Below are 21,979 nucleotides of genomic sequence, written 5' to 3' on the forward strand. Positions count from 1 at the left end.
ATTTTCTCTTCAGCAGTCTGACGTAGGAGCTTATAATTGCTGGTATTGATCGAACAGTTTTTGGTTTATATGCAATAAGAGCAATTGAACTTTGGAATGACATGAGGTATCTGTCAGATATTAAAATTTTACTTGGCAGCGTCTTGCACCACAAAGTCCACTCTTGTGCAGACTTTTTTTTACGTTCAGTGCTGGGATAAGCAGTAGCATCGTATCATTGCTTTTGCAACATCATAACCCCACACTCTTTTGAAGTCTGATACCATGTGACACTTCAACTCATCTTGGGTTTTGATGGCAAAAACATCAGATAATGGCCTTTGTACAAGGGAGTGGAACCGCTACATTATCTCCAAACAGTTATATCTTATATCTTTGAGATGTCCACAAGGCCAAACCAACATGCCAGGCTGATGAAAGAGAAACCAAAGATGTAACTGTATCACTGTCAAGCAGTGGTGGGCAGCATGTCTCACAACTTTGCTTTTACCACCCATTACTGGTTTAACCCAGACAGACAAACTTTAGGTCAGCTGAGGGGAAAAAAAAGGACAGCGGTGAATCATCTTACTACAATGTTCTTGGACACTGCTGCTATAATTGAATTCATTAGCTTCATTAATCATAAGAGCTTGACATTTATTGTGGAGGTGATGGGTTAATCCTGTGGACTTAGAGACACTTCCTGAGGTGATAAATGTTGCTATCTCTCGGGAGCAAGGCTAAACAGAGTATGACTCCAGGAAGACAGAAAAGAAAAAAAAGCCAGACAGAGCACAAGAGCCCCATAAAGGTGGCCCTATAGCAAAAATCTGAGAGAGCAAATCGCTAAGTGCAGAAAAGTAGATGATTCTTTTCCACAACCCGTTTAATCAGTCATATCTTGATGTTACCTTTGTGTTTTTAAAGTGCAGCTGCTCTTCAGTCTGTTTTTCTTTTTCGTTATTTAGTAGACATAATTTTGTAGTCACCGTCTTCGTCATTTGGATCGTCGAGTGTGGTCATTTCTAAAATCCCCTGATAAAAAAACTACCCATGTAGTGAGTACAGAAAGACTATAGAGGCTTTTAAACCATTATTTAGAACATATGCAATTGCCAAATACTTAATGGCTGGTGAAATAAAAACATATGAAACTAAAAAAAGGATTTTGGGACCATTATTTGCACTTGGCAATCAAGTATGTTACCTTTTCTTTTTCTTTGTATAAACCCTATGCTAAATTTCTGGCCACCATAGTAAAAGAAGTCATTTATAGCCAATATCTCCAGACAGTATCTTTTGGCAGTAGCAACTAGCTTAAGTGCTCTAGTCTTTATATGTTTCCACCGTGTAAATAATCTGATTGGCCACCAAAAGAAATCACAAGGATAAACAGCGCTCTAAGTTACAGTCCATTTGTTATATACAAATGCTTTTTGTGCTTTATCGTCACATCGTACTCAAAATAGCACACATGCTAATAGCAGCCATTAAAACTATTAAGCTGCCATTATTATTGCTGGTATTTATATTGTGCACAAGCTTCAGTTAGGGATAATTGCGTTTGAATTTATTCGGTAAAAAAACAAAAAAAGCTTTAAAGGTTTTTAACTTTGTTTTCTGGTTACAGCTGAGAATGCTGACTCAGACTTAAAAAAGCATTTTTTTATTCATTTGATGGATCTGTTTCTGTAAAAGAAAGGATATTCTTAACCAATGCGCAGCTTTGTCTTAGTCATTTCATTGCGTGTTTGTTGAAAAGTATATTAGCACAATAAAAACAAAGCGCTATACCATTTACTTTAGTCCTACTGATAACCTAAGACCTAAGTCTAAATGTCTTGGTAAACACAGAGGCCAGGACCACTATAAAATGACTACTCAGAGTAAAGACTGGCTCACAAATGTGTATACCCACACTAGATTGCACCGAAACTGCTGGAGGTGCTTCATAATTGATCTGGATTACTGTTAGTACTGTAATTATGTAGCCTAATGGTTCTAGTATGTGTATAATTTGTCACTGTTTGGTGCATCAGATCAAACATCATATTTCCAAAGTAAACTGCCGGGCACAAACAAACACTCTCATACTCTTGAACAGGAAATTCATGTTCAAGCCTTGTTTGTTTATCTGCCAGAGAAATCTCATCAGCAAGTTACTTGGCATAGCTTTGGCCTTCTCGGGCATCATCGTAATCATCGTGTGTAGGACTTGACCTTGGTATAAACCCATGAAACCCTTAAAAAAGCCCTTACTTGTCTTAGGCATTTTCAAGGGGATGCCTCACTAACATACACAGCACATATGAAAGCCAATATACAGACTTGTAAAATACAGTTTTTCAAGCAAAAACTTCCTCAAAATGTCTTTGCGTTTTCCTCATTTTCTCCTGTCTTGCATTTTGTTGAATATCTGTCCACATGTAGTCCCCTTGTTTGAGCAAGCCTATTCTTTACATACATATACTGGGTTTAAAGTAATGAAATGAAAAGCTACCAAACCCTTGCTGTTTATGCTGAAATGTGCTTATGTTGTAAATATTTAGCCTGACCCTGATAAACTATATGCAATTTACTCGCCAGTTGTCAGTCATCACATGACAATATCTCAGTGGTTGCTGTCCAGAAAAGCCTTAATGTGATGAGAGATCTCCCTGTCTGTGTTTCTGTGCCCTTTTCTACCTACTAAAAGGAATTCCTGGTTTGAATTAGGGATTCATATTGGGACAGACAGTGTGGTCTGATATACGTAAATACACAAATTCAGTTTGTAAGGGGAAATAAAGATCTGAAACATGTGACACTGCTGAGCTGAATAGCAATATCAGATTTACGCCATGCATCGATGTAAACATTGAAATATGCACTGGATGTGTTTGCATTTTGCTCAGCTGAAATGAAAAGTATCTGTGGCATGACCTTTGATTGAATTTATATGCCCCAAGGTCAAGACTCTAAATCTTACCCCATAACCTTGTGCTTGCTAAGAGGCAATATGTGTCACAGAAAGAATAGGAGATCATAAGAAATAAAGCAATATGATTTTTCTTCCTGCTGCCACGTGTCGATAAACTGCAACCTTTATCAAAATGAATAGGGAAGACGCAATATATCATTATCTGAAAGGCATGCCACAGCAGCTGCCGATGCTGTGTAGGCAATCCTCTTAGGCCAAAAGGTAGGGTTATTTATTGGGTCTCAACCTTGCGGCTGTCACACCATCTGCTAGCAGAAGATCTATTGGCACGCCTTTATTCACTTATGATTATTACTGATCATCTGCCCAAATGACCTATCAATAAAGTGGAAGCCAAGCAGATAATTTATCTGTATGGTTCTGTCGATATAAAGTTCAGAATCAAAGGCCTTAAAAGGATAAGGGGTCTTGGACGTCAGGTGATGAATGGTCGAACAAGGCGCCCATGAAAATATGGCCCTTTTAATAAATTTACAAAATCCAGCTCTCTTTCCTCCTCCCTCCACCTCCCTTTGCATTCCTTTTGCCCTCTTTTTCATGAAGTGAGCTTCTTTCCCAAGGTCTGTTTGCTAAGTGCAAACCTCAATTTGAAACATCACTTTCCTACAAAGAAATGACTTCAAACTCTGCAATTGTATGAACGCAAATATTTGATCTGCTCAATCGTACTGAGTGTGGCATCTCGACTGCATGTCTAAGCAAGATCTGCGAATCATACAAGACACTGGAATGATGAGACAAGCCTGTCCGGGGTCGGTGTAAACCTCTGCCAGTATATTTTCACTATGCCATTTTCTTCATAAATCACACAAAGACTCTCAGGACACACGGGGTCAACGCTTGTTCTGTAAATATCAGCCGCTTGTATTTGACAAGTGGCCGTGACTTTCCAGAGTCACACAATAGTTCTGAGTGTTTGCCTTCCAAATCTAACCTTTGTGCACTAATCTCTATCTCACCAACAGTTCTCAGTTCCGTCACAGGCCGCACCCTGACCCATCTGGGTGTAGGATTGGGTAACAGAGAGCTTTAACGCCATGCAATAAGTGTCTGATCTCCCTGATCCTTTTTTAGTTTTTACTTTTTTTTTTTCATTTTTACTGATAAAGTGTGTAGTTTTCTCGCATTAAGTTTAACAGAAAGTGTAGGTAACACTAGGTAATCAGTGGTTAAGCACATAATAATCTTCTATAGCGGCTAGAAAACGAAAGAACGGGAGAAAGAGAGTGAAACTTTCCTATCAGCAGTGCCCCTGATGTTTGCCTTGGCCAAAGCACCTTAAGTCTTCCACTTATTAAAGGCATCATATTGTATCTGATGGACGCCCAGTTTCCTGGTATTTAGCAGTGTGAATTTCAGCCCTGTTTCCTCTTCTCCTTCCTTGGTCTTCATACTTACCTACTTAATCTTTGCATGAAACCTCATTGTTGAGGTATGTTTTTAAGAAGTCATAGCCCTGGTCTTGTTTTAGGTCAACTGTCAAAGCCACTATCTCTGGGAAGTCCTGAAATAGCCACATTTTACCCCCTTTTAAAGAGCACGCCAGAGAAAGGACTTGGAACAACAAGCAGGCACTATCTTACTTGATGCTAAAAAGCAGACTCAGTCAGACAAGCATCCTTACTTAAGCAGTCTCTGGCAGGAAAGTGTAAAAGGTTCATTATCAGGGATTCCAAATGATAGCAAGAGACCATAGACAAAAAAAAAAACAAAGGAGACTTTTTATCACTTCTACTTTTGTTTTTGTTTTTTCTTTTCTTTTTTGGGGTAGTTGTGACATTTTATTGATTGTAGTGCTGCGAGCAAATTTGCAACTGTGTGGGAGTTAGAAGAGTTAGATCCATTTGTAGAGATTGTGTTTGACATGATGGTTAGTTCTGATTTTAAAGGCTCCAACAACTTTTTTGTTCTTTTCTTTTCTTTTTTTAAAATTTCTTGCTCAATGACAAAAATATGTTTTCTCAACAGCATATTATTCAACTCAACCCACAGTGAAAGACCGCTTCCTCTCCATCTATACGTCAAAAAGATCAATAACCCAACCAGGGCATTGCCACCACAATGAAAATCTGTCAATGTGCCAAGAAGCTCCAAAAGATCCCAATAAATGCGTAGCAAAACTTTCAATTTGTGGCTTTCTTGGTGTGGCACTTGCAGCCAATGGGTTGTCAGTCAGGGCCCTGGTTCAAAAAACCCTGAGGTTTGTTTGCTGCTGGTTCTTTTTGGAAACTTGTGGCTTTGTGACATCCTCGGCCCTCCATTGGGCCGTGTTACTGTATTGCCTCATATTATCCAGGGTTGAGGAGAATTGTTTTTGGCAACAGAATGCTAACATTTTCCTACGATGCAAACCTCCAAGTGAGGCCCTCTTCTTCTACTCACTCCAATGGATGAGCAAGCTTTGTTAGGTCCTTCTCTACCATGGGAACCATGGGTACTTTTCTGATCTTATACCGGTGAATTTTGTGACTATGAGAATAGTGTATGGTTCATTCTTTAAAGGACTGATTGTACATGCAAAGCATACATATGTGCCTTTATGGGCTCTATAAAGAGACCCCGTTTGGGGTTGTTTTGCTGTTTTTTTAATAGAATGATTTTGCTCTGTCATGTGTTTTAGACTGTGACAGAGCTTGCAAAAACAATAAAGCAGTCCACTCACTGAGTGTCTCTCGCCACGTCATGTTTTCTTTTGTCCACTTGGTCGTCATGTCCTGTCAATACGAATGGTGCTAAGGTGGCGTTGAAAAACTCCTGACTCTGTCCAATAACAAAAGTTGTGCTATGAAAAACTAATAATGGAGGGGTTTTCCCTCACGGTCAGGTCGAAAGCACACGCCACAGACACAGTCTCACATGTACAAACACACACAGTTACGCATATTCCTAATGAGGGTCTGGACAGCTCTCGGTGGAAGGATTCTGCAGGTGGCTGCACTTTCATCAAGCCACGACTGGATTTGTTTATGTTTGAGGTCATATGGGCCAGAGAGAGACATTTGTGTGCCCAGACACACATTTTACACACTCTGTCTAATTACCCTCACTTCAGTGTTTTCTCTTTTCCATAAGACATATTGACATGTCAGCATTCAGCAGGCTAGATACAGAACAAATGGACAATTTTACCTCTCTCTGTGTGTAGTGGAAAATCTATCCCTCTCAACATAGGCCGGTCTGTATTTCGACCTGTCTCTCCAACCAAGAGTAAAGTCACTTTGAGGCGACGGTGACACGTGCAATAAATCATAGGTCTGCCAGTCAGTGGCCAATCACATTTTCCTTCCCTAATTAATAGCTTATTTATTTGTTTGGCAGAGTCCTGCTGCAAGGGTACAATATTCGTTGCATGTGTTTGTCTGGTAAGTGTGTGAGGGTATTATGTGAGTCAGTGTGTACACACAACTTGCCAGTGTTGAAAGAGCATCTCCACCTGTCTTTGTGAACTTTAGATCACAGAGTACCCTGTTAACCACTAGTCTTTATATTTAACTTCCAAAAAAAATGGGTGGCTTCACAATAGACAATCTAGATTACAAATGCATAGAAATAAAATGCAAGGAAGCTTTATAATTAGTCGGCCATATTTCTGACAATGAGCTCAGTGTTTCTGGACTCAGAAGGGAGGTTTGGACGAAGGAGTGCCCACACAGTCCCGACCCCCAACCTAAAGCTGAAAGGCATTAAGGCATCAGTAAAACCACTCATGTCTGCTTGCATGTCTTCTAGAGTTTTAGGTTACTCTTGCACAATTTGATACACACACACACACTTGGCATGTAGCTGAGCAGAGCAGAGGGAAAGTCCAGAAATTGTCCTATAGCTGTTGAACGCCTGGTAGCATTTTAGATGACCCAGCCAAGCTGTTGGTTTTGTAAACTGTTGCAGCTGGTTTGGTGTATTACAAGAAATGGGACAGCACACTCCAAACTGCAGCCTCTCTCTCTTACACACTTTCTCTAGTTTACTGTCACTCTATTCCAAGTTTTAAAGTTCACGAGCACTGTTTTTTTACCTCCCAGGCAGACGTAGAAATCGGATATCTTTCTTTCTAATAAATAGTCATGTTGAAATCATGTTAAAGCCGACGAGGCCTACTTTTGTTTCACAAAATTAAAAAAATTGTCTGTTTATTTTGTGCCGGTTTGTGACCACTTGTTCCTTTAAATCATGACGTTGGCATCTGTGGCTGCTTTTTTCATCAAGAATAAACTTTGTCGTGGTTTCGTTTTTTTCATCCCTATGCCCCTGTAATTTACTAAACTGAAATAATGAACATAAAATTGGATATACAAGAAATGCTTTATAATAAAAAAAAATAAATAAAAAAAACGCACAAAATTGGACGATCGGCAAAGCTTGGTCTTTTTTCACTGACTTATGCTAACATGCCTGTAACATAAGTTACCAAATCAGCAAGGACACTTATATTTTCATCTAGCAGCGCAGTTTCTATGTGCACATTTTGAAAACAAGGGAGCTACAGTCGCAAGTGAAAATTCTTCAATTTGATAGCATGTTTACTGTTGCTTTGTTTGGAGTGGATTTCACAGGAACAGGATGCGTCTGTAAAGGTTTAGATGATGTGTACAGTAAGTAGGTTGAAAACACTTTTGTAAGTGTCTGTGGTGTAATTACTACCATTTGGTGAGGCTTAGAAGCACATCCCTAGACAGCTTAATGTAGAAAACCATCGATTAAGGTACATCCGTGTGCATATGGCCCATCTGGTTCACTGTTTGGCAAGGGGGAGGGAGGGAAGAAGAAGAAAGAGTCAACTTTTCTGCACTACTATGTACTAAAGTTCCTTTTTTTTCAATTTTAACTAAAGAATAAACAGTTGGAGAAACTCACAAGCTCTTTTTTTTTCCTGAGGCTCAAGCAAGTGGGCATAACCTAAATCTCATGCACATAATTCATAATAACTTCCTGTGAATTACAGCCTTGTATTGAAAGGTGCATAAAAGACATCGCTGTGAGCCAGAATTTGAAGAATAGCTCCACAGTCTACATGGAGATTCCACAGCAGATAAATATCTCTTTTCCCATCACGGTGGGCCGCGTTGGTTAAGGAAATACAAACTTTAATATGTCAGCTCTAATATAAGGGCAGCCAGTCTTGTCACAACGCCCAAACAACATGCATACTGTTAAAGGGCAGATGGGGAGGATAGTGAGCAGGAAAAGGAAGGTTCAGATATGCTTTAAGTCTGCACTTGGGGAAGTTTTATAGGCCTAATTTGACCTAAACTCAGTAAAGTACTATGCTGATCCTCAGCTCCACCCCAAACTGCTCTGAAAACAGTCTGCATTTCTTCTTTGATCCTCATTTACCGTCAATGGGCTTCAGAGAGGGAGAGAAAAAGACAGGCAAACTTAGAGAGACTCTGGGTTACCATTCTATGTGAAATGCCCTCTCACTGCAGTAGAGTAGCCCCATCTCTTCATCATTCCCCCACTTCCTTCATTTCCTCTAGCAGACACTGGGAGCATTCTACCACCCATCTGCCCCCAGTAAATATTGCTTGAAGGCTTAATTATACACACACACACGCTGACACACACACACACACACACACACACACACAGATATTCTCAGTGAAATTTCCTGCAATGCTGAAGTGGAGAATTAACATCAAATGCGGGGTATTCATTCATCAGAATGTGTGCAGTGTTATGTTTGCTTCTGTGTGTGTTTTTGTGACCTCTTAGTCCATTATTATATCCCTCTGGTCACATTTGTAGCCCAGAGGGTGTGTGTGTGTGATGAACTGCGAACACCCCGTGCTTTTGTCATCAAGCACCGACGGTCAAACCTTATTTGAAGTGCTGGAATTGATGTTTTCTTTTAATGCTTTGACAAATGTATTTGACTCTCAATCAAAATCAAAACTTGTCTGGCACACTGAAAAGATATGTATATTATATATGTTTTTGTGTTTGTTTCGCAGATGATGAATGACCATGAGGATGACTCCCCTGATAGCTGCATCAAAAAGGTAGGATAGTTATAAATCGTTATACTTCTGTGCAACCCGGATTGCTCCCTGAATAACTATTCTGCTGGTTTTTACCAATAAATCAAAACTATCAGATTTCTTGGGAGGATGAAGTAATAGACTGGTATTCTGTAGCAGTCACAGAAAAGTGGGTCTTTTATTCCACATTTGACTGTGTTTGTGGGATCTAAAAAAAATCACTGGCCTCTGTGTGAGGTCATATGAGCTTATATTTTATTACAAGAACCTCCACTAGCAATTTTTTTAAAGCTCTGTGATGAGCTCTGTGAAATGTGTTCATCCTGTTGCCCATCAGTAATGTCCGTCCATGTGGTGCACTGCAACTGCATTCATTGGCTAGCGTTTAAGTGACTAAAGCCTTTATTATCACTGAAGACTGAACAACAGTGATCTGCATTCTAAGAAACCCTCTCTTCACTCTGATAAAAAAAGACTGACGCGCACACACACACACAGACACACACGCAAACACACTATGACCGATACGTCTCATTGACCAGTCAGTGACCACTTTATGAGGTGATAAATTTATTGAAGAGGCTGGGCAGTTTGATTTTATGACCAGTGTCACTAGGTCAACAAAGAACAGCAAGAGAGTTCATGTCCATCTAATGGTCCATGAAAGAACAATGGCTTCTGGAGAGGGCACGCTCTTTCTGAGAAATACTAAAGCCATTGCTGGCATAGCCAACTCAAGTCAGTGATTGAGTAGTCGGAATCAGTTGTTGAAAAACCAACAGCAGTAAGTTATATTGTTTAGCAATACATATTTACAGTATCCCACCAAAACCATCGAAACCCACTGAGAGCTGATTTTTTTTGCCTTTAGATTGCTTGAACTTGTGGTACAGTAGCTCTCAGATCTTTGAGATGGCATTGGTGCAACATTTATTATATTTATACCTTTGTGTTATCTTACATGACAAAATGGTCAAATATGAGTAGGCTGCTTTTTTAATATAAAAATCTGACTACCTTTGAAAAAGTAATTGTGGAAGAGGACAGAACATCTGCATGGCAAAATTTACTTCAAGTCTTTTTAGTGCAGTTTATAATTATGGCTCTTAGAAAAGAAATATGAAATAAGTGTACTCATTTGCATTTCAGGTCAAGGGTCCTGTTGCTGCGCCATCTATAAACAGGCAGGCATGTAAATCACTGACTGCTTGGTTGATTTGAAATCCTACATTAGTCAATGAGCTTATTTTAAGAGTTGACCGCAAGTGGTTTGGGCTGTTCTGTCTTCCCCACATGTTCATACAATGTGGAAAAACCTACTTGGTTTTATAAACTACCAACCACCTTCCACATAAGAGTGACCCATGCACTCCACTCTGCACGCACATGATCTCATACACACACACACACACTCACACGTAGTCCTCATGCTTAGGCGTTTGCATACATGCAGTGATAGGAGCATAGAGTTGTAATGTGTATACACTGAGGCTCACACAGATGACAGAACACAGGCTTACAACATGCCTACCTATGGTTAATAAAAAAAAAGCCCAACAGACACACGCACAAAAACACACTGGCCACATCTCATTATGCAGTGTGTGAGTTGCGGTGGGCCCTCATCGGGCGGTGGCAGACCACATGCCTGTTATGAATATGAATGAAATTATGCATGAGCCATTCCTTATGACATGACTCATTCATCCGCATGCAGTCACACACAAACAGAGGGCATGCACGCACGCACGCACACACAAACACCGGCTTCTTCTGCCTCTACTGTGTCATTACCATTGCTATGCTTGATTAAGGCAGAATTTTAATTTAGTCGTAACTTGTGAATAAACTAGTTCATTGCAGAGAGATGTGTTTGCATAACTGCCGGTTATTAGTTCTCATTTGTTATACTGCGTCACATTCCAGCGAACAGAGTTGCAGTTATGTGTGTATATATATATATATATATATGTATGTTACATATAGTATATTTTATAGATAGTGATGCATATCTACATGCTGCTACTGTGTGCATTATTGAGTTATCATTAACAATTTCAGATTATTTTGTATGGGTAGGCTACCAGCCTCTGCACAAAATGGGCAGAATGTGTATGACTTGATGAATAAGATGAGAATATGACTCACTTTTGGTTTCTTTGGATCCTGTAATTTTATGGTAATTTGGCATAGTAATATATGACTTTCTTTTTTGTAGAAAACTATGCAGCAAATTAAAATTAGATTAACAAAATAAATGAAATTTCAAGAAAAATAAAAGCACAAATAGATCAGAAAAGAAAAAATCGAAATCAGCACACGCTCTCTCACATTGCAAGAGATTTAATAGTAACCCTACCGTAATCTTATATAGAAATATAAATTATGTTCGTCCTTTCCTTGTACTAACATTCCAGTTAATTTTATATTAATGTGTCAGTCTGAAAGGTGAGTAAAGGCTAGAGGGAGGCACCATTAGAGCCAGGGACAAGGCAGGGGATAAAATAGAAGCAAAGATAATACTGCAGTTTCTTTCTTCCACTTACTAAAAGCTGCCCAGTGCTGACCTTATAGCTGTGTGTGTGTGTATGTCTGTGAGTGTCGATGTTTGTATGTATGAAGTTTTTTACTGGCTTCCATGCATGCATCTTTACACCACACAAACACGGCAAATAAAAAGGTCTGTTATCTGAATCCCTCTTTTGCTTACTCTCTCCATCTTCTTCCATTCATTTTATCCATCTCTTTTTCTCGGCACATAGGATGGTGTTGTTGTAGCTATAGATTGCTATCAGGGGCTATTGGTGATAGGATCAGGGATTGTTTGGTTTGGTCTGGTCTGGCTATACAAAACAGGACTATCTGTCTGTTTAGCTGTCTAGGCCCTGCTTATGTATATTCCCTTTCACACACTTCACATACACTTAAGTGTATGTGTGTGTGTGTGTGTGGACATTAACAGGGTATTGGAGGACTTGTGTTTCTTTTTGGATTTCTTGGATTTAAGGGTGGTAGTTAGATACGGAGCAGGGGGAAAGACCACAGTCTGTGCAGTGTGTGCGTGTTCGTCTGTCTGTGGGTCTCTGTGTGTGTTAATCCTCATCTTCAGAAGAGCGCTGCTGTCCACACCGACGTGTGTAAACACTCCAGCAGATCAGATGGCAGATAATGACTTCCAGATAGACACCCTCCATTCAACCAGCAGAGAAAATCAATGAGCACTGATTGCTTTTTTCCCAAGACGATCATCTCCCCCGAAGGGCTACTATCTATCTCTCTCTCTTTCTATCTCTCTTTCTCTCTCAATTTCTCTGTCTCTCTCGCCAAGCCCCATTCATTCACCTCTCAATACCACTGAGATTGAATCAATTCACACTGCTTTTCACAGGGGATTTTCTGTGAAACGATACAGGGAAATATCTGTTTAAGACAATCTCTTAAATCTCTGTTAGTCTCCTTGTCGCTCTTCCTCTCTTTTTTGTCTGACAAAAGGTGGGCATAGTCACCTAATGTATCAATATTGGATTGAAGCATTCCTCATAGTGAAACATGACTTCATTCTGTGCTCGGCAGGGATCCTCATTTATACTTTTATTCACACTTAAGCACCAGACTTTATTTAATCTGCAGCGTAATGCAGTTTGCAAACTGGAATATGACATGGGTTGACAAGAACTTTGACCTAGTAGGTTTTTCCCATTCCATGTTGAAAGCCTAGGGAGCCAAATGGGGATCAGCTGCAGCTCTGAGTCTATGGGTGTGTGTGCACACACACTGAGTATCTTTTTTTTCTTGTCCATATCAAGCTGGGGAATTGAGTCTCTAAATACACAAGCTAAATGACCCTAAATGTATGAGGGCTATTATGTGGACAGAGGGAGGCTCATGGGTCACAGAAGTGATCCAGCGCTTCGGGCCATGGTTTACCCTCGTCCAACAGCCTCACACTCCCCCATGCCTCCGCCTGCTTAAATAGGCTCATGATTGATTGATAATTATGATAATTTGTTTGAAATGATTATCTGGATATTATAATCACTGCCACCCCAGTGTGCCACGGGGGCAAGTCATTTTTCATAATGCTGAACGTCACAAATACCCCCTGGTTTCAGGGGGAGGCTCTCTGCATGTGTGCTTCAAACACAAACACACGCATCAGCACAAAGCGTAGTGCAGGTCTAAAGTTGGATTGTACAAAACATCTCTGTTACACTCAGAGGATGTGAGGTACGCATACACTAATGGAGAGCTGAAATGAATAACTGCAGGTCTTTTTTGGGATAATTCAGTAATTTTAAGTCAATTACATGTCATCAATTCATAAATATGAATTTGTGTTGCTTTTCTGTGAAATGTTATATTTTTTTGTGGGCTGGGAGAAAAAATTCTATATAGTTAGATAGGTAGTCACTCACTTATAGCTCTATGCATGAACTTCGTAATTATCAAAAAATATATAAACCATTCCAGGATCAGGAAGTTCCCAAACATCTTCTTGTCATTCTCAGGCAGTGTGCAAACACAGCACAGCTCCAATCATCCCGTCTTCCTTGTCATCTAAAGGAAAGAAAAGGGAGGAGTGTGCAAGCATGCGTGTGTGTGTGTGTGTTAGGTGTTCGGGGGGCTGCAGGAATAATATTTGTGGTTTTTGCTTCGCCCCGAGATGACTTAATGATGATATGGGTCTCTTTCTTCTGCTGGGCAGGGTTACGTTTTAATGGGGCCTGACTGACATGTTTTCACTTGGCTCCATGCCCCCCACCCCCTCACCCACCAGCACCACCACCACATCACCACTGTCATCCCCTTCCCCCCTTTAAAATATACACCACGAAATGCTGCACTGTGTCTGGTCCAATGAGAGGAAGAAAGTGTTCTGAAACCAGGAGATAATCAACTCTGAGCTTGTAGATAGTTTGTGTAGAGCTTATGGAAAGATGAGGCAGGCAGATATGCAGAGAAATCATGTATGTGAGCAAATGCTGCAGGAAGATCTTCTAGCTTATAACCTTTGCCTCCTGATATTGTACTGTGTATAAAAATAAAAGGTTGATAAGTACATTATCTGTCTTTCAAATGCCCAAAATGCACACTCAGCTCAGTCTCTACAAACTGAGCTGTTTAATGATGGTTTATCAGTTACGTAGCAATAATGCTGCAAGAGCAATTTAAGAGGCTTCGGGTGAAGCTAAAAAACGTCTTAGAAGCATCAAGTATTTAATCCTAGAGATAGATTTTTTAATATATTTATTTATTTATTTTTTTCAGGGGGGAGGGGGTCTCCTAAATGTGTCTGCACTCACTGGTGACAGTAGAAGATTCATTTCTCCAGACTTTGTTAGCCAATAGTGTTGATTTGTGGAGGGTCACATGCTCCAGACAAAGTCAGGGTTGTTGGAAAAGAGGTGGGGAGTAGGAGGAGAGGTGAAGACAGAAAGAAATGGTCTTTCTCTTTCTCTGCCTGTCTTGTCTGTGGGAACTGTCCCAACTATGGTTACTGCAGAATGCTGTCATTATGCCTTGTGAGGAGCATTCACTCAGAGCCTGCTGCTGTGTGTTACTGTACTCATGTGTGTGTGTCTGTGTGTGTGTGTGTGTATTTGCTCTCTCGAGTGCCACTTTTAACTCCCATTGGCACTTTTAACTTGTGTGTGTGTGTGTGTACAGCGTGTGTGGGCCTTGACTGACGCATCTCTGTTGTTATCGTCAATCAAAAACCAACGTCACATCGGAGTGAAGCGCTGGGAGAGGAATTCAAGTGGGAACGAACGAAAGAAAGAGTGGAACAGATAGAGAGAGACAGAGCGAGGGGGCGGAGGAGAAGCACGAGGTGATCGGAGGCACTTTCACATCAGCTGGCTCTCTGACCTCTGTCTTTCTCTCTCTCTATCCCTCACTTTATTTTCTTCTGCCTTTCACTCTCCATCCTTCACTCATTCCCTCTCGCAGTCTTTGTCTCGTCGTAATCTCTCTCCCAGTGGCCATTCCCACCACATTCTCTAGGGTCACCCAACAAAAGAAGGAGGGTGATACTCTGACAGTTGCGGGGGCTGTCATATGAGTTTCCTCACACATATTGACCTCACACATTCAATTTTACTATGCTTGCGGGGACACTCTTACTCCCTGACTGCAATCTTCTCAACACAAGTCTAAAAGTATAAAAGACTAAAACCTCCCTCTAGAACGGTTGAACTTATTGTCACCTTATTGTCATTTCATGTAATATTAGTCAGGTTTTTATATAAGCCCCTATGAATAATGATAAACAATAGTAAACAGGCTGTGAGAACCATCATCAACCTGAAAACATTTTGCAATTTTTTTTTGTTTCCTATTTTTCAAACTTTAAATCAGCACTCAAATCCAGAAGCCCCCTCCCTCAAACAGTAGCCTAAATGAACCATCACACAGTTCCATCACAGCTTGGGCTACTTCTGCAGATCTGTAGTCATCAGTGTGTAGCATTCAACTTTTGTCTGTTTCCCGAATTTGGTGCTTTTCATACATTGTTTCAGAAAGTGGAATTTCCTTTGATGCTCATGATTCTCTTAATCCTAATGCAGAATTCTTGTCTTGTGTGATTCTCTATAAAACACACACACACAGACACACACACAGAGTCTTGTCTATCAAAAGAGCAGTGAGTCCATTAAGGCAGACAGAGTGAATGCAGAGGGTCGGCTGGTCGAGCACGGGTGATAAAAACATGACGATCCACATAGTGTTGCCACAGAAACTTAGAAGCATGGGGGAGGGTGAAAGGAAAGAGTTGTGTGGTCCTGCTTGTCAAAAATAATATAAAATAGTATAAAAATACTTTCACCTGTCGAGTGAGGGAGATAAAGATTCATCTGCACTTTGTGCTTTGATCATAGCTGTTTACTTGATTTAGAAAAGAGCACGCCGACTCTGTCAAGACTTTGCATAACTTTCATATTTATTGTTATTTTTCCCAACGCTTCATCAATCAGCCCGAAGAGAATGCCAAAGAAAGGGAGACAGAATGAGAGCCGGCGAGCAGTTGATGCAACTCCATCTCTTGCCAGTCTATAGATAGACTGGCAAGAGATGGAGTTAAAGCAAGAGAGTATGTGTCAATAAAGATGGAAACGCTCAGAAACCAACAGACAGCCGGAGGCAGGGGGATGGGGGGGCATGACAGGGAGGAATGCCAGAATGCCCAAGAGAGGCAAGAACTGCCAGCCCAGTCACAGACAGGGCCCGTCTGGAGAAGAGAGACAGAGAGTGGGGGGAAAGAGCCTGGCCCTGTCAATACAAGGTCATGTGAAAAAAATACCGCTCTCTCTTCACCCACCCACCCGTCCGACCATCCTTCCCAGTGTCTACGCATCACTTTGCCCTCTGGAATATTTTAGGTAGACAAACCACGTTAAAAATTCATCAGAAATTAAAGAAGAGAAAAGGAGGAAAGTAAAAGAACACGAGGAGGTGGAAGAGGAATATAAAAGTGAAGGATGTGGTCGTGGCGGGAGACAGAGGGAGTGTGTCTCAGTGTAACAGGTCTTAGGGGAGCTTTTAGCCACAGGGTGGTAAGTGAAGCGTGTCATGTGTTGAAGCAGCTCTAGTCAACTATCTTGATACTTCCACAAAGAGCCCCAGATACACATACAGATATTGGAATACTATATGTGTGCTTGTGTGTTTTAAGCCTATCTGAGCTCCAGATAGGCCAGAAAATGTATTTTTTTAAAAAAATAATAAGTAGTTCTGAAAATGTATCAGTGACTTTCTCTAAAGCCAAGAGGATTTTGCAAATGGGGCCCTGGGTTGCTCTTCAAGATCAAAAATGCAAGATCCTTAACCCCTCCCAAAAATGCTGGTAACAGCTAATGGGGATCCAAGTAAATCAACACAAAGATTACACAAAAGATCGAAAAACACACTTTTATGTAAAGCAGGTAAAACTAACTTTATGACTCATAAAGCATCAGTGTATTTTTCCTGTTTTGTCCTGCTACAGATGTTAACACTAAATAAGAATATTATACAACCCTGCAGACTTGGAGCTTATTGTTTTAGCAGTGCATACATTTTGCCTTTGAGGTAGCCGTAGTTCCCAAGTACAAGGACACATCCTCACCACTAAATGGCTGAGAAAGAAAGTGGAACAAACACCATTTTAACTGACAGACATCTTCCCCGGATGTTCTTGGAGAGCAAAAAGGAAGTAAAAAGGTAATAAATACTGTCTAATGTTAGAAAAGCTTGAAGCTTGTCAGGAGTGGTTTTTACTTTTTAGTCTTGGTATTCACAGTGTGTGGTCTTTGACTTCACAGTCAAAATTGTGGCATCTCTTTATTGGGTTTAATGCATTAAATTGCTGAGGTAAAAATGGTTTTAACCATAATCATATGCAGGTTATTGTTTGAACTTTGCAACTTTTTACTGCTTCAGCAGATATTGTTGATATTAATAGCTCTTCTGGGTTTAAAAGGTTTTTTTTAAACTCTAATTACACATTATTATATTGCTGCTAATTGATTTTAAGTCATTTAACGCTTTGCTGACAAAACCCCTTTTCCAAAGTGGTTCAGACATCTTGATTTAGAATACACAAAAGAGAAGTGAAATATGTGGCGTTACAGCTCCTCAAAACAACTCATTTTATGGGCTGATTTTTCTCTATAGTTGATGGTATCTGTACCTGTTGCTGCAAATTAGGATAATCCACCCTCAAACACATTGTGAAAAGCAGGGTTTCTGTCCTCTCTATCCCTACTTTATCCTTTATCCTCACTTCCTTCCCTCTCCCCCTCCTTTCATCCTTCCATCCTTCCCTCCAATCTCGGCTGAACAGTATGGTCTTTGACTGAGTCTTAATCTTCATTACAGGGCATTAGTCCACTGGGGAGGCCCTGTCTCGTCTCCCCACAGCGCAGCCTGGCACTGTCCCACAAGGGACGTCCTGCCACGGCACAGCACAGACACCCTGCCAACCCCTCTTGCCTCCCACTGGCTTCACCTTGGTTGCCCCTTCGCTCAAATGAACTGTTAAATAAACGGCAGGCCTTAATCCACATGAAGGAGTGGGGGTGGAGGTGGCGGGGTGGATGGCATGGCTGGTCAGAAAGAAACAATAGAGTTGGCCCTGGACGCCTCCATTTAAAGCAACCATCAATCATACTCACCATGAGATTTCACTCGCTTTCTTTTTTTTTTGATGTAGATTTTATCTTTCATGATTAAATCCCAGGGAATCAAGGCACCGGTAATCTGAGGCATGTGGGCGAGCGCTCATATGCGGTCCATGAGCATGGCCTAGCGTCTGATGAAGTATCTGTTAGGTGTTTGTCGGTGTGTAGCCTTAAGCAGGAGCACTAGCTTCCCTTTTATGCATGTCTTCAAGCTGTCCCCTCTGCGTCGTTTTATTCATCAGAGCTCTCGCTCGTGTACATTAATGCATACGCGGTTATACTGCATACATAGCGTATCACTTCTTTGAGCGTGCTAACAAGGACAGTTGACTTGCTGTGAATTAGATAATTAAAGAGGATGGCTAATTGAGTAAACAACCATCGGGGCCGTCACCCCTAATTAAGTGATTACAAGGAAGAGCACACTCAGCCAGCACAGTGCCAATTAACACACACACAAACACACACGGAGACACGTGTGAGGACATGGAGAATTATCTGTTAGAGAAACAATGATTAGGCTGAGTGGGGGATCCCAGGAGAGGCAGGCACTGAGAGGATATCACACACACACACAGATGCAGGCAGGCTCACACAGAGCATCCTCCCAAGAGAGGGTATTCTGTGTCCTAGCAGTAATTCATAGTGGATAATCCTTTTATTCTGCTAATAACACTGAAACTAATGGGAGAAGTTCACTGCAGTCACAGAGCGTGGCCTACACGCTGCTGATATGAACCCTACAGACAGTGCCTTGGCACTGAAGGAAAGAACTATCTAATACGACAGTTAGGGATCAATTTACATGAAATTGCACATCCTTTCTTTGTCAGTGGTGATTACTGTTTTAAGTACTTGCGGAAAAAACAAATAGCCAAATGTAAAACTCCAATCAATGCTTCTTTTTTTTTTACAGAGTACAGAGTACATTCATGTCATATTTTGCTGTGTTCTAGTGTCACATATGTCAGTAGTCAAATCCATTTTATGGGAATAGACTATACACTGGGAGTGAACCCCACTCAAATCTCAGCTGTGACATTTCAGATCAAGATGCTCATATGGGGATATTATCATAGAGAGTGTTTCCCTCGGGAGAATTATCCAGAACATTAACCAGGGAGTCAAAATTATTATTTTGCCCCATTTCTCCTTGGGGAATATAGCAGCATGAATATGACATGATTTATTTGAATATAAGCCATATCTAGTCAAATATTTATGTGGCTATTAATGGCTTTGCTCAGAGAAAACTGATTCAATCGGGAGAATGCGAAAGGTCAGGCTGTAATTGAAACTATACCAAATTCAAAATCAGATCTTTGGGTCCAAAAGTCACATTTAATTTCACACAAAAAGAGATTATTGCATGTTTTCATAACTCGTTTTTAATCAGCTGTTTTTTCCTTAATGCGCCAGGTCAGATGTAATATTTTCCTGAATGTACAGGATTTTCACAGCAGAGCTCAAAAGCAGATCAGCTTGGCTTAAAATCCACTTACAATGAAAAAGAAGAAAGAAGAAAAAAAAACATGCATTAATTAAGAATCGCTCCGGGGATGAAGTTCAATTATTTTTGGGGCAGAAAAGATTTTCCGTCTCGGTCAGGATAACTGTGGTGTGGTGTTATCTGCTAACAACAAGGCCAGCCTCTCTACTCCCCTACCAGCACCATTGTGAGGCTGATTTAAGATCCCCAGCTAATGGGCATACCTGCCTGACAAACATGACTTCTTAGCAGGTGACTCCTGTCAAGTATGTCTGAAATAACAGGTAAATGAATTAGCAATAAAATGGACTTAGGGTTAACAGGCAGGGGTGCCCATTATTACAGCTCCTAATCACTAAAGAGATGCCATTCACTTGCCTTAAGAAGGCAGCATTTTTCACCGCTTGCTGGCCACCGGCCCCCTCAGAGCCACAACACATTTCTAATGGAAGGCTCTCTGCTTGAGTTCCAACCTCCCGAAAGCCCCCAACCATTTCTTTCTTTCACTCTCTTTTCTCTCCTCCACCTACACCCCACTCCCCCCTTTCTCTCCTGTAAGATTATCAGTTTTGATTACTGCCGGCAACAGGCTCTTACCAGCGGTCGGAAGCGGCGTCTTACAGACCTGAAAGGCCCTCAGCAGGTTGCAAGAAGCTTTTGAAATTATGGGGCTTGGCTCAGAGGGAAAGTGCTCTGCGCGCCGCTTTGTGGCCATTTAATCAACTCCTGACTTTTGATAGTCAAATAATGGCTAATTACAGTAGCACCTGCCCACAGGGTTAAAGGGTGGAATAGATTTAATGAGAGAAAGGGAAGAAAGAGATGGAGCGAAAGAGACAAGAAAATGAAAGAGAGTGAGGAGCAAAGAAAGATGGAGAGTGTGTACTATTATCTTCATGTCTTTCTGAATGGGAGCAATGAATCACTAAGCTCTGCATGCTCCCGTGTGCCACCACCTCTTCCTCACAATTAGGAGTTGTTTTTCTCATATGGAGCACATGATTGACGAGGGTGGCGTGGCACTACGTGAGAAGAAAATGAGACTGAGAGAAGCAAGATTGACTTTGATTAATGGTTTGTGTTTATATATATATGGAAAAACACACAAAAAATGTTGAAGGATGCTTATCTGAGCTTGCATTTTTCTTTCCTGCCTATTGTGATAGGTGCTGGGGTTCAGCTCAGCTAACATGTATTATTTCGGGACAGCAAATAGTCTTTCCCTAGCACGAACAATAAGTTCATGGCTGCAGAAACTGACTGTGAATTAAAATAATTCATTTACAATGAATTGCTTCATAAAATTGCTCCCCTCAAATTTTCGGTCCATCTTTGTCTGCTTCTCCACGTCTCCAGGGAGGCAGTTAAAGAGATAATGAGTGAAGAAGAATGGGGCTATTAAAGGGACAATTTGATAGTTCACACACCATATCCGGCGTCCAGAAACAAGATGTGCTTGATCGGGCACACCCAACAACCCCCCCGAAGCGCGCATGAACACACAACCAGCTGGGCGGCAGATCAAAGCATATTAAAAATGACCTATGTGTCAGTGCATTGATCTAAGACCAGGTGGCACCCATATATGCAGGCCGAGTTGCTTGTTTGCTTTTTTGCCCCCTCCTTTTTCTCTCTTTCTCTCTTGCCCTCTCTCTCTTCCGCCTTTCTTGTGACCAGCGACAACTTAGTCCCGGAACTCTATTGTTCAGGCACAAAGGCTATGTAAAGACACGTCAGCGATTACAAAGCTGCAATGGCACAGCTCAATTACTCAAACGTTGCTGTGTACCATGGTGGGATACATGTGTTTGTCGGTTGAGTGTGTGCGTGCTAGAAAAAAAAACAAAAAAACGTCAGTGTACTCACAGTGAGTGCGTCGCCCCTGTGAGATATTAACCGGGTTGTGGCTGTGTCAGCAGCGCCGCACTGTGTTTTTACTCTTTCATGTTCCATTTATTTGACCTCTGACCCTCAAACACACAGCAGCCCCGCTCCAGCCCCCTTCGTGCACACCTCTGCACCTTTGTGCACAAACACGTGCACACACACGTGCAAACATTCACCCACCTACACAGACACACACATATCTTCAAATGAAACAGAGAAATCCATTTCTTCTCTTTGACCCTCTCCCTTTTTGAGCTATTACAAACCATATTTGCCCCATCCAATCAGTTTGATTAATCATGCGCCAGACCAAAGGCTTGCAATTAGATGACCAGAGCATTGTGCCCCTCTCCTCACATAAACACACCCGCGCACAGACACGCACACACACACTGGCGCTTGTGGGGAAGTATTTCCCCATAGACGTCCTCAGTGTGACAGCACCATAAACTGGCCATTTATCAAAGTGTCCCCCCAGTGCGCACACACACACATACACACATTC

The 21,979-nt window shown here is 41.2% G+C and overlaps 1 protein-coding gene across 3 annotated transcripts in view; it reads left to right on the plus strand.

Annotated features, from left to right (window-relative positions):
• prdm16 (PR domain containing 16) overlaps positions 1 to 21,979 on the plus strand; it is a 167,760-nt gene that overhangs the window by 82,751 nt on the left and 63,030 nt on the right. For all 3 annotated transcript variants that reach the window (XM_039604745.1, XM_039604744.1, XM_039604746.1), the window contains exon 3: positions 8,914 to 8,961. In XM_039604745.1, coding sequence (XP_039460679.1) covers positions 8,914 to 8,961 — 48 coding nt within the window. The remainder of the gene's footprint in view (positions 1 to 8,913; positions 8,962 to 21,979) is intronic.

Source organism: Oreochromis aureus, linkage group 20, assembly GCF_013358895.1.
Source record: "Oreochromis aureus strain Israel breed Guangdong linkage group 20, ZZ_aureus, whole genome shotgun sequence".
Lineage (NCBI taxonomy): Eukaryota > Metazoa > Chordata > Actinopteri > Cichliformes > Cichlidae > Oreochromis > Oreochromis aureus.